Genomic DNA, 13,470 nt, shown 5'->3' with positions numbered 1-13,470 from the left:
TGTAATGTGGGGGGTGATGCTGGATGCTGTAATGTGGGGGTGGTGCTGGAGGATGTAATGTGGGGGTGATGCCGGTTGCTGTAATGTGGGGGGTGATGCTGGACGCTGTAATGTGGGGGGGGGGGTGATGCTGGACGCTGTAATGTGGGGGTGGTGCTGGAGGATGTAATGTGGGGGTGATGCCGGTTGCTGTAATGTGGGGGGTGATGCTGGATAATGTAATGTGGGGGTGATGCCGGTTGCTGTAATGTGGGGGTGATGCTGGTTGCTGTAATGTGGGGGGTGATGCTGGATGATGAAATGTGGGGGTGATGCTGATTGCTGTAATGTGGGGGGTGATGCTGGTTGCTGTAATGTGGGGGTGATGCCGGTTGCTGTAATGTGGGGGTGATGCCGGTTTCTGTAATGTGGGGGGTGATGGTGGTTGCTGTAATGTGGGGGGGTGATGCTGGATGATGTAATGTGGGGGTGATGCCGGTTGCTGTAATGTGGGGGTGATGCTGGACGCTGTAATGTGGGGGATGATGCTGGATGATGTAATGTGGGGGGTGATGCCGGTTGCTGTAATGTGGGGGGTGATGCTGGACGCTGTAATGTGGGGGTGGTGCTGGATGGTGTAATGTGGGGGTGATGCCGGTTGCTGTAATGTGGGGGGTGATGCTGGACGCTGTAATGTGGGGGTGATGCTGGATGATGTAATGTGGGGGTTATGCCGGTTGCTGTAATGTGGGGGGTGATGCTGGATGATGTAATGTGGGGGTGATGCCGGTTGCTGTAATGTGGGGGGTGATGCTGGATGATGTAATGTGGGGGTGATGCTGGTTGCTGGAATGGGGGTGATGCCAGTTGCTGTAATGTGGGGGTGATGCTGGTTGCTGTAATGTGGGTGGGTTTCGATGTAGTAGGGTTAGGGTGTGGGGGGTTATTTATTACTGTAATTTGGGTACTAATAATGTAATGTCATGGTATTTATTGATGTAATATGGGTGCTAACAATGTAATATTGAGGGACAATAGGAGAAATAAATACCCCCCCACACACACACACTCATGTTGTACTGCGCCAGCATCAGTGTGCAACAATATAGTGCATGGAGCCCACAAGAGGTGGGCCTGTGTGCTTTAAATGCCAGGGCTGATTTTTAGTCCCAGTCCGGCCCTGGCTGTAATGCTCGCACTATATTGTTGGCGTTATCAGAAATGACATACCCTGGGGAGAGTCCGAGTGGTATAAGCCATGTATCAATCACATCTCTTAGTTTGCGGAACAAATTGTCAGCTGTATGCCTGTTAGTGAAGCCGGTGATACAAAGAGTGGCCTGCCTGTGACAAATGTTACGTAGTGGTGTAAATGCTGCTGCTGTTCCTGCTGGTGAAGGTGAATGACCAACCCAGTGGGCTGTCACAGTCCTATAGTCTTTCGTTTGCCCACTTCCACTTGTCCACATATCTGTGGTTAAGTGTGCAGTGGACAGAATGGCATTTTTCAGCGCACTCTCTACATTTGTACACACTTTTTGGTATAGTTGTGGAATCGCTTTACGGGAAAAAGGGTGTCGTGATGGGACTCTGTAGCGCAGACACAAAACATCAATTAACTGTGAAAAACCAGCTGCGTTTATTGTGGATATTGGACGCAGATCTAACACTAACATGGCGGCCATGGCGTCTGTGATTCGCTTGGTGACTGGGTGACTGCTGTCATATTTGCTTCCCCTAGCAACTGATTGTTTCACAGTTAATTGCTGAAATGTAGGACTGCTCATTTTCTTGACCTGCCTCTGGGATGACGATTCACCCCCAGCAGCAGCAACAGCAGCAGCAGTGGGACTAACGCTTTCTTCAGAGGAATCAATAATAGTGCAGGAGTCATCCAGCCTTAATAAGTGGGATGCCGGGCTAACTCCGAGCGCTACTGAGGATATTGATGAGGATGGTGTGGTGGGTGTATTTTGTAGCCGTCGGGATGTCGGTGACCGGAGGGTCTTAGCTGATGATGGAGTGCTTTATAATTTTTTTGGAAGAACTTTCAGCTTTTCCCAACACTTTGCCATGAACTCTCGTTAAATGGCGTAACATAGACGAGGTTCCAAGATGGTTAAGGTCCCTCCCTCGACTGACTGTGGCTTGACATACACTACAAATGGCTATACAATTGTTGTCTAGATTTGGGTAGAAATAATTCCACACATAAGAAGTGGATTTTTTTGTTTTATGCCCAGGCATGACAATGGCCTTTTTCTTGTCACGTGCCAGAACTGCTGCCACTGGTGCAGGACTTACACAAACAACCTCATCCTCATCAACATCCTCATTAGCGCCCTTTGTTGCCTACACAAATCTCCCCCTCATCCTCTTCTAATTCCAAAGTGGCATCCTCAATTGGTGTATCACCGGCTACACTCGGGCTGTTCAGGCACACATCAGCAGAACTGCTGAAAGGGCCCTTCTTTATGGGTACATTATCAGAATGCTCACGATTAGACATACCGCTGGTAGATGGACTCTCCACAGGGATTGTTGTCATTTCTGATTCAGAGCATACATTATCCTGTAATGCCTTACTGTTTTCTTGCAGCTCGGCTTTCACGCGTAACAGTAGTTGTGCACCACTTTTAGACTGCAAATTACTTGGTCTTGCTTGGTCACGTCAAGTGACCGTACAAGAAGAAGGCTCAGTAACATTTTTGGATCTGCCACTAATAGAGAAAGGCGAAGGCCTCATTCTTTCTTTGCCACTGCGTGTGTAGAATGGCATGTTGGCAATTTTTTTTTTATGGGCAGATAACTTTTCCTCAGTTACACTTCTTTTTCACTTCAACACGGTAAATTTCTTTTTGATGTGTGTTTTTTTCCCAGATTTAAAAACACTATGTACTTTGACATCGCCTTTCCCAGATGACGTACTGGGAACACTACCATCAGGACTGGTGACAGAACCTGGTTGCGGATTCTGCTCATATGTGAACTGCTTTGAATCCATTTTAATGAGCTCAAATCACTTGCAGTGCAAAACAATGTATTAGATAGATATTGCTGACAAAGATGACTTTTTTTGACAGCCAGAAAAGTAGTTATAAAACACTGCAGAGTATTGCACACCCCAAATCAATTGCAGTGCAAAATAATGTATTAGATATATATTGCTGACAAAGGCAGACACACTGGCTTCTAACACAATATCTAGTAATAACACAGATGGATATATAAACCTCTATACATATATTTTTTCTGTGCAACAAGGTTTACAACTGGTTTAATCATATTTTGGTTTGGATATTAAAATATACATATTGATGGGTGCTACTATTACACATATGATATCTTTGTGATAGGACCCTTTATCCACTACCTTGCCACTATAAATCTGCAAACAGACTATAAGAAATTTTTTTTTCACTGGAATAAAGGTTATGTGCAACAATATATGATTATATCACGCAGATACTTATGATCACATTTTCATATAGGGTTATCAATAAGAGTTGGGATTGTATGTGGGAATTAACTATAGCAACTAATATTGTGCATAAATATAAACCCTTCTCATACTCCCTCTTTCTCTAGCCTAATATTTTCCCCACAGAGGATACAATAATAACACATGGGAACGCTTCATATTTATCTATGACAGTATCCTAACTGATGTGGGATGTATAATGACCCTGTGATGGCTATAATGATAGCTAAACATACTATAAATATATACCCTGATGAGACCGAATACACCAATTAATAGTGGTCCTAAAAACCACTACTCAATTGACCTTCCCTACGGGTCAATTTTATATATTCTCTTTCACTGCATTTCAATCTTTCTCACATCTATATTTTTTTAATTCGCCGATTGTCATGACATTTGGTCATTTGTCTAAATCTTTTTAACAAATAACTAATAAAGTTGATTTTATGTTTACAAATCCTATGGATAGGAGTGCCTCGCACACTACTTTGTTCAGTTGATATCTAAATATCAACTGTATTCCTTCTAAACTCTATGTTTAAGGAAAGTCAGTTGAGGTGATTCGAGGGTATTCCATGAACCCAATGTTCAGTCAGAGGAAAGGATAATGAAATTATAAATGTATGTATTAGATTATGATGGATGTAAACAATTTGAGTTAGAAGACAATAAGAGAGGTATATGTAAGAATTGTATCTGCTGCATTGCTCTGAGAAAATATTCAGGTTGCAACAGGGACCTAGACTAGAGGGTGTTACAACTACAAATGCATATTACGGTTTTGTGAGTAATGAAAAGAACTATATTGTATTTTAGGGTGTCATTCGAATCTAGAAATACTAGAGAGGAATTTAGGTCAGGATTGGTCAAACATAATTACATACTGGCCACAAAATCATGTTACCAGATTATAAACCTATATGACCATACACTGACTTGAGAGGGAGGATTGGATCAGCCATAAGTGCCAGTCTTTTAACTTAAAGCCAATAAAACTCACATCTGGTGTTCCTAGGGCAGACTAGGAGGTAAAGGATTAAAGACACTTGTAGTCGGTGCAAAGGGGAAAATTGTATTACCTTATTCCGCTTACAGGGCATTGTATCCCAGATACTGACAATATTATGACCAGTAACCTAGTAATGGGGGCACAGAACAGGAAGATGCATATTATAGGTAAACCTATGGATATAATGAAGGAGAGAGAAGGTAGTAAAGCTCTTAAAATAAATCATTAAGTACTCAAGAGAGCAGGATTTCAGGATTTCCCCCAGAAGGGACATTAAACTTGGGGAAATGTTCTTAGTTTTATTTGAATAATAAAGAATGGATGAAAAGGCTTGGCTATGAAGATCAGGTCAATATGTGGATATGCTAAATGCATGAGAAATTGAATGATATAATGAATGAAGTAGGATGCGTACTATAAATGTATGTTTGATGCTGCGCAGCTGAAAGAGTGAAATGTGCCCCCCCTTATTTTGTTTAAAAGATTTTCAGTGTGTTGATATAAGAAGGATTCTGTTTTTGTTATCTGACAATGTATGTAACACTGATAAAAAGGTTCTTCGAGTATGCTTCAATCATTCAAGAGTAACTAAAATGTGTCCGGAGGGGTGTGTAGTAATAATATATTGAAGCTGACTTGTATTTAGTTTAATGCTGGGACCTGTAGTTCCACAGCAGTAGGCTGGAAGATATCAGTTAATTTTTCTTCCTGTATGGGAGTTTTGTCTCCGTCTTACTGCGTGTGAGGGAGATCAGTGTTTGTCTTTCCTGACCATTTTAAAAGATACATATTTCAAGGTTGAAAAAGTTGTATATTTGTAAATGTAATGCCTGCATTGCTTTATTGTAAGCTTTTGAAGAGATGCAAAAGAAGTTTTAAAAGTTTTGATCTGCCACTGCATGATTCAGTGTACAGACAAAATTGTAAATAATGTACAGATAGTGTCAGGAGAAAACACTGACCTCCAGCTGGCTGGGGTCCAAGTTGAGAAAAATAGCTTTCTCTTTAATGAAGTTGAGAATTGTGGGAATGAGCTTTTGCATGCAGATATTACAAGCGGTTTTAATCTGTGTGAAAATGGCACTGATGAATGTTCTCAGAAATCAGGAGGGATTGTTATGTCCATAAAGAAATGTTACGAGATAAAATGCAGTCTGTGAGCGAGACTTGTTTAAGTGAATATATTTGTACTTTCGACACGGAAATCACAGCATCTGAAAATATGTGTGAATATTTGGTGATGGGATATTTTGTTGAGAAAATGTTGAGTGATTTGTAGACACAAAGCGAGGTGTCTAACGAGAGTACTTTGAATTTTGAGAGAAGAAGGGTTGCTTTCAAAAGGGCTGAATGCCTGGAACCTTTTGAGAACTGGTTCATTGAATGCTTGTAAACCTGGAAAACACATTAGAGTCATTCAAGGGGGCTGTACTAGGTGATGAAGAGAAAGGAGTGGCTTTGAAAACTCACCCAGGTCACGTCACTTTGACATTCCCTGTTTGTGAGATTAGGTACTGCCCCTTTGAGTAAATAATATTTTCATGGCATGGAACACATAGCGTCACAGTTAAGCTACACAGAGAAACACATAAACGAGTGTCTTATTAGCAGCTGTCTTCTGAACAAAAATATTCACTGGTTACCTGATAATGGTGTACAAGCGTGTTACTTGCAATAACTGTAATTCCTAATGAATAAATGTTAATCTCTATGCAAAAGTTTTTTTTCTTCACAGAAGGTCTCGAGCTACAGAGAAAAATCCTTTAGGCAGCTCCAACCAAAGCGATCTCAGAACAAATACAAAGATACCTACAAATAGGGGTGCTAAGAAAATGTTGCTCTCTTTATAGCACACCCCTATTCTCAGTAAAGAAATGAGATGTCGGACAAGGGGTGAAATACCGGATGGTTCATGACCTAAGAGAGGTCAACAAAAGATTATTGATCAACACTCCCATTGTGCCCAACCCCCACACTTTGCTTAATTAGATACCTCCAAATGAAAATGGTTCTCAGTAGTTGACTTGGCAAAATGCTTTCTTCTCAGTCCCCATTAGAGGAGATAGTCAACTTCTTCTAGTCTTCACCCATGATGGAAACCAATACTGTTGGACAAGACTTCCTCAAGGAGGAGCCACCAGCCCATCAGAATTTTCAGAGGCAATGGCACTAATTCTCCAAGGATTGAGGCCTATTAATCCAACTACTCAATTTATCCAATATGTGGATGATCTCATGTTGGCTGCGGAAACTAAAGAAGAATGCAAAGCAGAAACACTGTCATTACTTTGTTTCCTGGCCGAACAAGACTGCAGAGTATAACCAAGCAAGTTGCAACTAGTACAGGAAAAAGTAACATTTTTGGGACATTGTATCTCTGCAGGAGCAGGAGCAGGAGCAAGACATCTTACAACTGAAAAGAGTTAAAGTTATACGAGACATGAAGACACCAAAAACAGTCAAAGAAATTAGAGCCTTTTTGGGGCTCATAGGGTATTGCAGAGAGCGAATCCCCTCAGCTTCAATTCTTATGCAACCATTGTATAAATGCTTGAGGAAACAACAGGGAACAGAACCGCTCAATATAACTGAAATAGAGGACTCAGTACAAGCCTTGAAACATGCCATCTCTACTGCACCAGTACTTGGACGACCAGACTACCTGAAACCATTCACATTGTTCTGCCATGAGCAGTCAGGACATGCTCTAGAGGTCCTCACACAGAAACATGGAACGAAACAAAGGCCACTGGCCTATTATTCGGCACAAGTTGAACCAGTTATAAGACGCTCTCCATGATGTATAAATGTAGCAGCAGCAACAGTGAAAGAAAAGGTAGCAGATATGGTATTGGACTATGCACTTGTTATTCATGTTCCACATGCAGTCACAGAAATTCTTAATCAAGCAAGGACAAGACATTTGTCTGCAGCTAGACTAACTAAATATGAGGTAGCCTTGCTTAGCGCCTCACATGTAACAATTACCAGATGCACAATACTCAGTCCAACAACCCTGCTCCCCATTGATGATTCAAAAGAGGGGAGTAAGGGAAGTCACAAATGAGGTGAATAATCAGAAAGGGAATATGAGGACCTGAGTGATGCGTCTGAAGTGCCTGAAGAAGAAACTGAAGAAGCTGAAGTAATAAACACACAAAAATGTTCACATGACTGTTTGGAACTTGTGAAATTAGAAACTTCAGCTTTGCATAATGGTCACTGACTCACCACTTTTAGATGCAGCCCTAACTCTTTACGTAGATGGATCTAGATATTATGTGGATGGAGTTCCATACACAGGCTATGCCATCACTACTGAGGAAGAGGTGCTTGAGTCGGGAACACTGTCTAATGGAGCATCAGCACAAGAAGCAGAATTGATAGCTCTAACTAAGGCTTGTGTATATGCAGAAGGACAAATAGCCAATGTATATACAGATTCACGTTATGCCTGGGGAGTGGCGCATTATTTCGGTCCCATTTGGAAGAGTAGAGATTTCCAAGGATCAAATAGAAAACCCATCAAACACACCAACTTAATTAATGAGCTATTTAGAGCATTAGAACTCCCTAAACAAGTGGGTATTCTAAAGGTTCAAGCTCACACTAATGAACAAACTCCAGAAGAAAGCGGAAATAATTTTGCAGATCAGGCAGCAAAAAACGCAGCCCTTCAACAAAAGAATACTACATTCCTAGTAGACTCAATGGAAGGGGACGCAGAAAAATTTCAATTTCCAGACCTACAGAGCCTTAAAGACTTTCAAAAACAAGCATCAAAGGAAAAAAAGAAAAAGTGGGCATGCGGCAAAGCAAATGCAGAAAATAATGGCTGAAACAGGCCTGCCATGGATCTCATGTTTACCTATGGCCCTGCACTCAGTAAGAAACACTCCTAGGAAAGACACAGGTTTAACACCATATGAGATTCTGATTGGCACAGCACACAGAACAGGCTGTTATTTTCCACAGCAACTACAGCATGTACATAGTGATTTGTTGAACTATGTGGCCTTATTACAGAAAGAACTAACTGAAATACATGGGGAAGTGTTCTCCTCCATTCCAGACCCTAATTTTAATACAGGTACCGACAGACTGCAACCTGGGGGCTGGGTGGTCAGGAGAAAGCGCATCAGGAGAAGTCTTGAACCCAGATACAAGGGTCCTTATCAAGTCCTGTTGACAATTCCCATGGCAGTGAAAGTACAGGGAATAAGACACCTGGATTCACGAATCACACAGCAAAGTCTTCAAATCAGGGGAGTCTTGTTCTGATAAATAGGAATGTACTGTCTTATGGTGTTGATATGTTCTTCCAGAATAGTTGTGACTGACGTAGGGATCAAGGCCTCCCTAACCCAGTGTGAAACAGACAGATAAGTGACACATTTTTTATGCCACTGTGAGAAACAGAAGGGGGAGGAGTGCTCAACAATTTGCACTCATAGGAGAGTAAACTCTCAAAATGCCTTTGTGTGGTTACATAACCTCATTGGTAAAGTTGTCAGTAATGATTCATTTTGGATAATGGGAATATTGGCATTAGTAGCAAAGGGTTTGGCAATCCTGTTGATTGTATATGTGGTAGTGAAACGAAATATATGGCTGATTAAGAAATTACTGACACTTGATTGATGTTCCTGCAGGAAAAATAATTAGTTTCCTGAAGCAGTAATGATCACAGAAATGTCTACAAGTTTAATACCCGAGACAAACAGTGAACATTATAAACAATGGTCAGCAATCAAACCAAAAAACTGCACAGTCTGCAACAAGAGATTGACAGTGACCATCGAGAAACCAGAATGAAAATGTATATCTATTTTGTGATAGAATTAATGAGAATTCTAGGGCAGGCGTGGACCCTGGGTCAGATACTAAGTCGGTTAAAAAACCTATGAGCAGAATGGGCAGAAAATTGTGGGATGGAATTGAAAAATGGATTGTCACATCATTAGTGTGACATGTTTGTTAATGGATCTTATTCCATGAAGAAAGCAATGAATATCTTGATTCATCCATTGTTACTAATCCTTCTTCTGTTAACTATAATGATTATATGGAACTGTTACCTAACATGTAATATAAGGAAAATTCTAAATAGATATCCGCAAAATATTCCCCTCTATACACCTGGATAAGACGTTAAATATCATCATCATCATCATCATCATTTATGTATATAGCGCCACTAATTCTGCAGCGTTCAGTCACACAGAACCTCCATTATAACTGGAACTAACTGTCACCTCAGAGACATCCTCCATATTGTGGTTGGCATGCATATTGCCTAGCTATGTTCATTACCACAGAGACTACTGATTGTTCAAAGAGAAAGGAAAATAGTAATTGTTTTATCTGATATGGGTTATGTAGAAATGTAAAAATGTGTTTAAATCTCCTGTGCTATTTCCATAGCACTCAAAGGCAGTAAATATCATCATCATCATCATTTATTTATATAGCGCCACTAATTCCGCAGCGCTGTACAGAGAACTCATTCATATCAGTCCCTGCCCCATTGGAGCTTATAGTCTAAATTCCCTAATATACACACACACTCACACACACACAGACAGACAGACAGACAGACAGAGAGGGAGAGACTAGGGTCAATTTTGATAGCAGCCAATTAACCTACCAGTATGTTTTTTTTGGAGTGTGGGAGGAAACCGGAGCACCCAGAGGAAACCCACGCAAACACAGGGAGAACATACAAACTCCACACAGATAAGGCCATGGTCGGGAATTGAACTCATGACCCCAGTGCTGTGAGGCAGAAGTGCTAACCACTAGGCAGGGAAAGAAGAGTTATGGTGATAAAGATACCAGGGGATATGTGCTGAATGAATTATTATTCTACCTATATGGGGTCCTTACGATACCATATAGTGTAAAGGTAAGCGCTAATGGTCTTCTGCAGATTATTACCATGACTGATTGGTAGAAGTAAAAGTAGATATTTAATCAGAAATGGGGAGTGTAAGGGTACATTTGTATGATTATTGATTTAATATAGATTATCATGTGCTAAGCTTCAGAAAATAATATGTTATAGCCTTAAAAGAAATTAGCAGATATTTTACTTAGAATGAGAAGAGAAAAAGATTGAAGGCTTAAAACAATGTTACAACAAAATGTTCTCGGAGAACATGAACAATCCAAGAACGCACAGCTGAACGTAACGTTCTATGTAAGTAACAACAAGACTGGTGGCAGAATGGCTGAGAAGATAAAAGCATAAATAAGAAAGATGCAGAGTATGCATAATTAGCTTGTTGTTGTTTTCAATAATTTACTGTCTTATGATTGGTTATTAAGCTTCTATACTCCTAATATTCTACTGTATAAATAAAAAGTCTGCTCTTTATTTAAAGCTCTGGTTGGAACAGAATCAGAATTACTCAGCATTATATCATACAGCTGTTCGGTGTTTTTCTGTTCACCAGTCGACTGAAAATCAATAAAGATCTGACTGACATCGAAGGTGATTGATTGAAGTATTGGTGAACCCCGATACCCCAACAATGGTCGCCCCTGCCTTCCTCGTGCCACAGACACCAGTGCAACATAACACAAAATCTGCATAGACATAAGTGACAAATATTTTGGTTCAGTACGGAAATGTGCATTTTACAGAAACAAAACAGAGGTCTACATGAGGCAACCTTTAGCATATAAACACATTCCACATATTTATTTTAACACAAATACATATAGACACAGTATATATATATATATATATATATATATATATATATATATATATATACACAAGTTAACCCGTGTTAAAAAGGTTCTTGTCATGCATTTGGGCCATAGCCCAGGCCTCAACCACCAACCACTCCCCACTGTCACCCCCGGCAACCACCAACCACTCCCAACTGTCACCCCCGGCAACCACCAACCACTCCCCACTGTCACCCCCGGCAACCACCAACCACTCCCCACTGTCACCCCCGGCAACCACCAACCACTCCCAACTGTCACTTCTCCTTCAAGAAATATATATATATTTTTTTTAAATCTTTATAAACACTTTTAACAATTAACAAATTAAATTAACAAATTAAAAACATCTTAGTATACCAAATTTCAGCCCTTTCTGAATTTTGTTTTCCACACACACTAAGAATTTAGTAGGTCATTGTATAACTTCGCCCAGCAGGTGGCGCTGCAGCTTGGTTTTATTTTTTCCACACATACAAAGACAGACTAACACACGCCACTAGACATTTATATTATAGATATACATATAAATACATACAGGACACACACACACATACATACAGGATACATACACACACACATATATATATATGTATGTATATATATATATATATGATGTGTGTGTCTGTATCCTGTACGTGTGTGTATGTATCTATATGTATATATATATTGAAGATAAGAAGGGGAGGGTGGCAGTCATGTCTGAACCTTCCACCATCCTTGTTGTATCCTTAACTCTCCCAAGCGCTCGCTCAAGGATGACTTGTTGTCTTCTGCCTTTACCATGGGAATTCTTCAAGACTAAAATCTTGTTACATTTTTATTTCATGTTTTCTATTTAATTTGGAGAACAAATATTCTCTAATATTTTAAAATTAATTTCAATTTATAACTCTACCTGTCACAATTTTCCACCCCAAAAATGTTGCGCCACCCTAAAACGCCTTGTCCTAGGCTGCAGCCTATTGGGTAATCAGACCATCAGCATGTGTTACAAATACGTTTGATATAACATAAAAACATATTTCCAAACATACTGCATATTAATCATTAAACAGTATCTATCAAGTACATGAGCGTAGGGAGCAAAAGCCATTGCTTGTGTCTTAGAGAATACAGATTGACTATCTAAGGTCAGTCACCAGGTATACAATGCTCAATGTGTAAACAACATATGAGAAGACATCATGAAATAACTACCATAAAGGAACAGGTCTTCCTGCATGACATCCCCACGTCTGCACACCAGTGTATGTGTCCCCCCTCCACACTTTGCACTGTGTTGGCGTCAGTTCCACTCTTTACATTTTTGTTCCCGTTACTGGCACTAGTCTGTAATGACTGCAGAACTCCAGGGTTAACTCATTTTTTTTCATCCATTTGACAGATCATTTTCAGAGTTTAATGCTGTCATTAAATAAACTGTAAATCATTATCTGCAGGTGTGAAACCTTTACACATGTAACATTATCTAATTATATGTTTGTGCAACACATTGTAGTAAGATTCATCTAAGAAAATGACACCAGGAATAAAATCTGTATTCACACTGACCTTGTAATCAAAGAAAGTAGAGTTGTATCTGTCAATATGAGAGGGAATTAATCATTAACCTTTCAGCAGAGTTATTCAAATGTTCTTATCCATGTGTCAGCGAACTGCAATAAACTGATTCTCTGCAAATTCTTTAAACAGTGAAGTTCCTCTATTGAAGCATTGAAAGACTTGTAAATCACTTATTACTAATTACTAATGGTCCGCTGGCATGCCATTCCTGTTAATACTATGAAACAAGGTCAAATTCTCAGTGGTATGAGGTACTTATAATGTCACTTGTTATGTCAAGGGACAACTGGAGGCTGAAGCAAAGATGGACTTATGCCTGTTTGCTTACTTTAAAATGCACAAAATTAGACGTCTGCAAAGAGAACAAAGGGATCCAGACTTAGGGGTATATTTACTAAACTGTGAGTTTGAAAAAGTGAAGATGTTGCCTATAGCAACTAGTCAGATTCTAGTTATCTTTTATTTAGTACGTTCTACAAAATAACAGCTAGAATCTGATTGATTGCTATAGGCAACATCTCCATTTTTTCAAACCCGCAGTTTAGTAAATATCCCCCTTAGGCTGGGTACACACTACAGTGTTTTACCGACGACTATCAGGGCCAATCACACAATAAACGACCGTTCGGCCCGATATTGCATTAGTGTGTACACTACAACAATGAACGATTATCATTCCAAAGCACATCATATCGTT

At 40.0% G+C, this 13,470-nt stretch overlaps 1 protein-coding gene across 1 annotated transcript in view; it reads right to left on the bottom strand.

The window, feature by feature from the left end:
- Positions 1-12,446, bottom strand: part of LOC142103467 (inter-alpha-trypsin inhibitor-like) — a 108,329-nt gene extending 95,883 nt beyond the window's left edge. Inside the window, exon 1 of the mRNA XM_075187523.1 lies at positions 12,408-12,446. Within this exon, the coding sequence (XP_075043624.1) occupies positions 12,408-12,432 (25 nt within the window). The 5' untranslated portion in view covers positions 12,433-12,446. The remainder of the gene's footprint in view (positions 1-12,407) is intronic.
- Between the last annotated feature and the right edge of the window lie 1,024 nt (positions 12,447-13,470).

Source organism: Mixophyes fleayi, chromosome 1 (genome assembly GCF_038048845.1).
Source record: "Mixophyes fleayi isolate aMixFle1 chromosome 1, aMixFle1.hap1, whole genome shotgun sequence".
In the NCBI taxonomy this organism is placed as follows: domain Eukaryota; kingdom Metazoa; phylum Chordata; class Amphibia; order Anura; family Limnodynastidae; genus Mixophyes; species Mixophyes fleayi.
The sequence above is the reverse complement of the archived record's forward strand: the minus strand, read 5'-3'. Positions and strand labels throughout refer to the sequence as shown.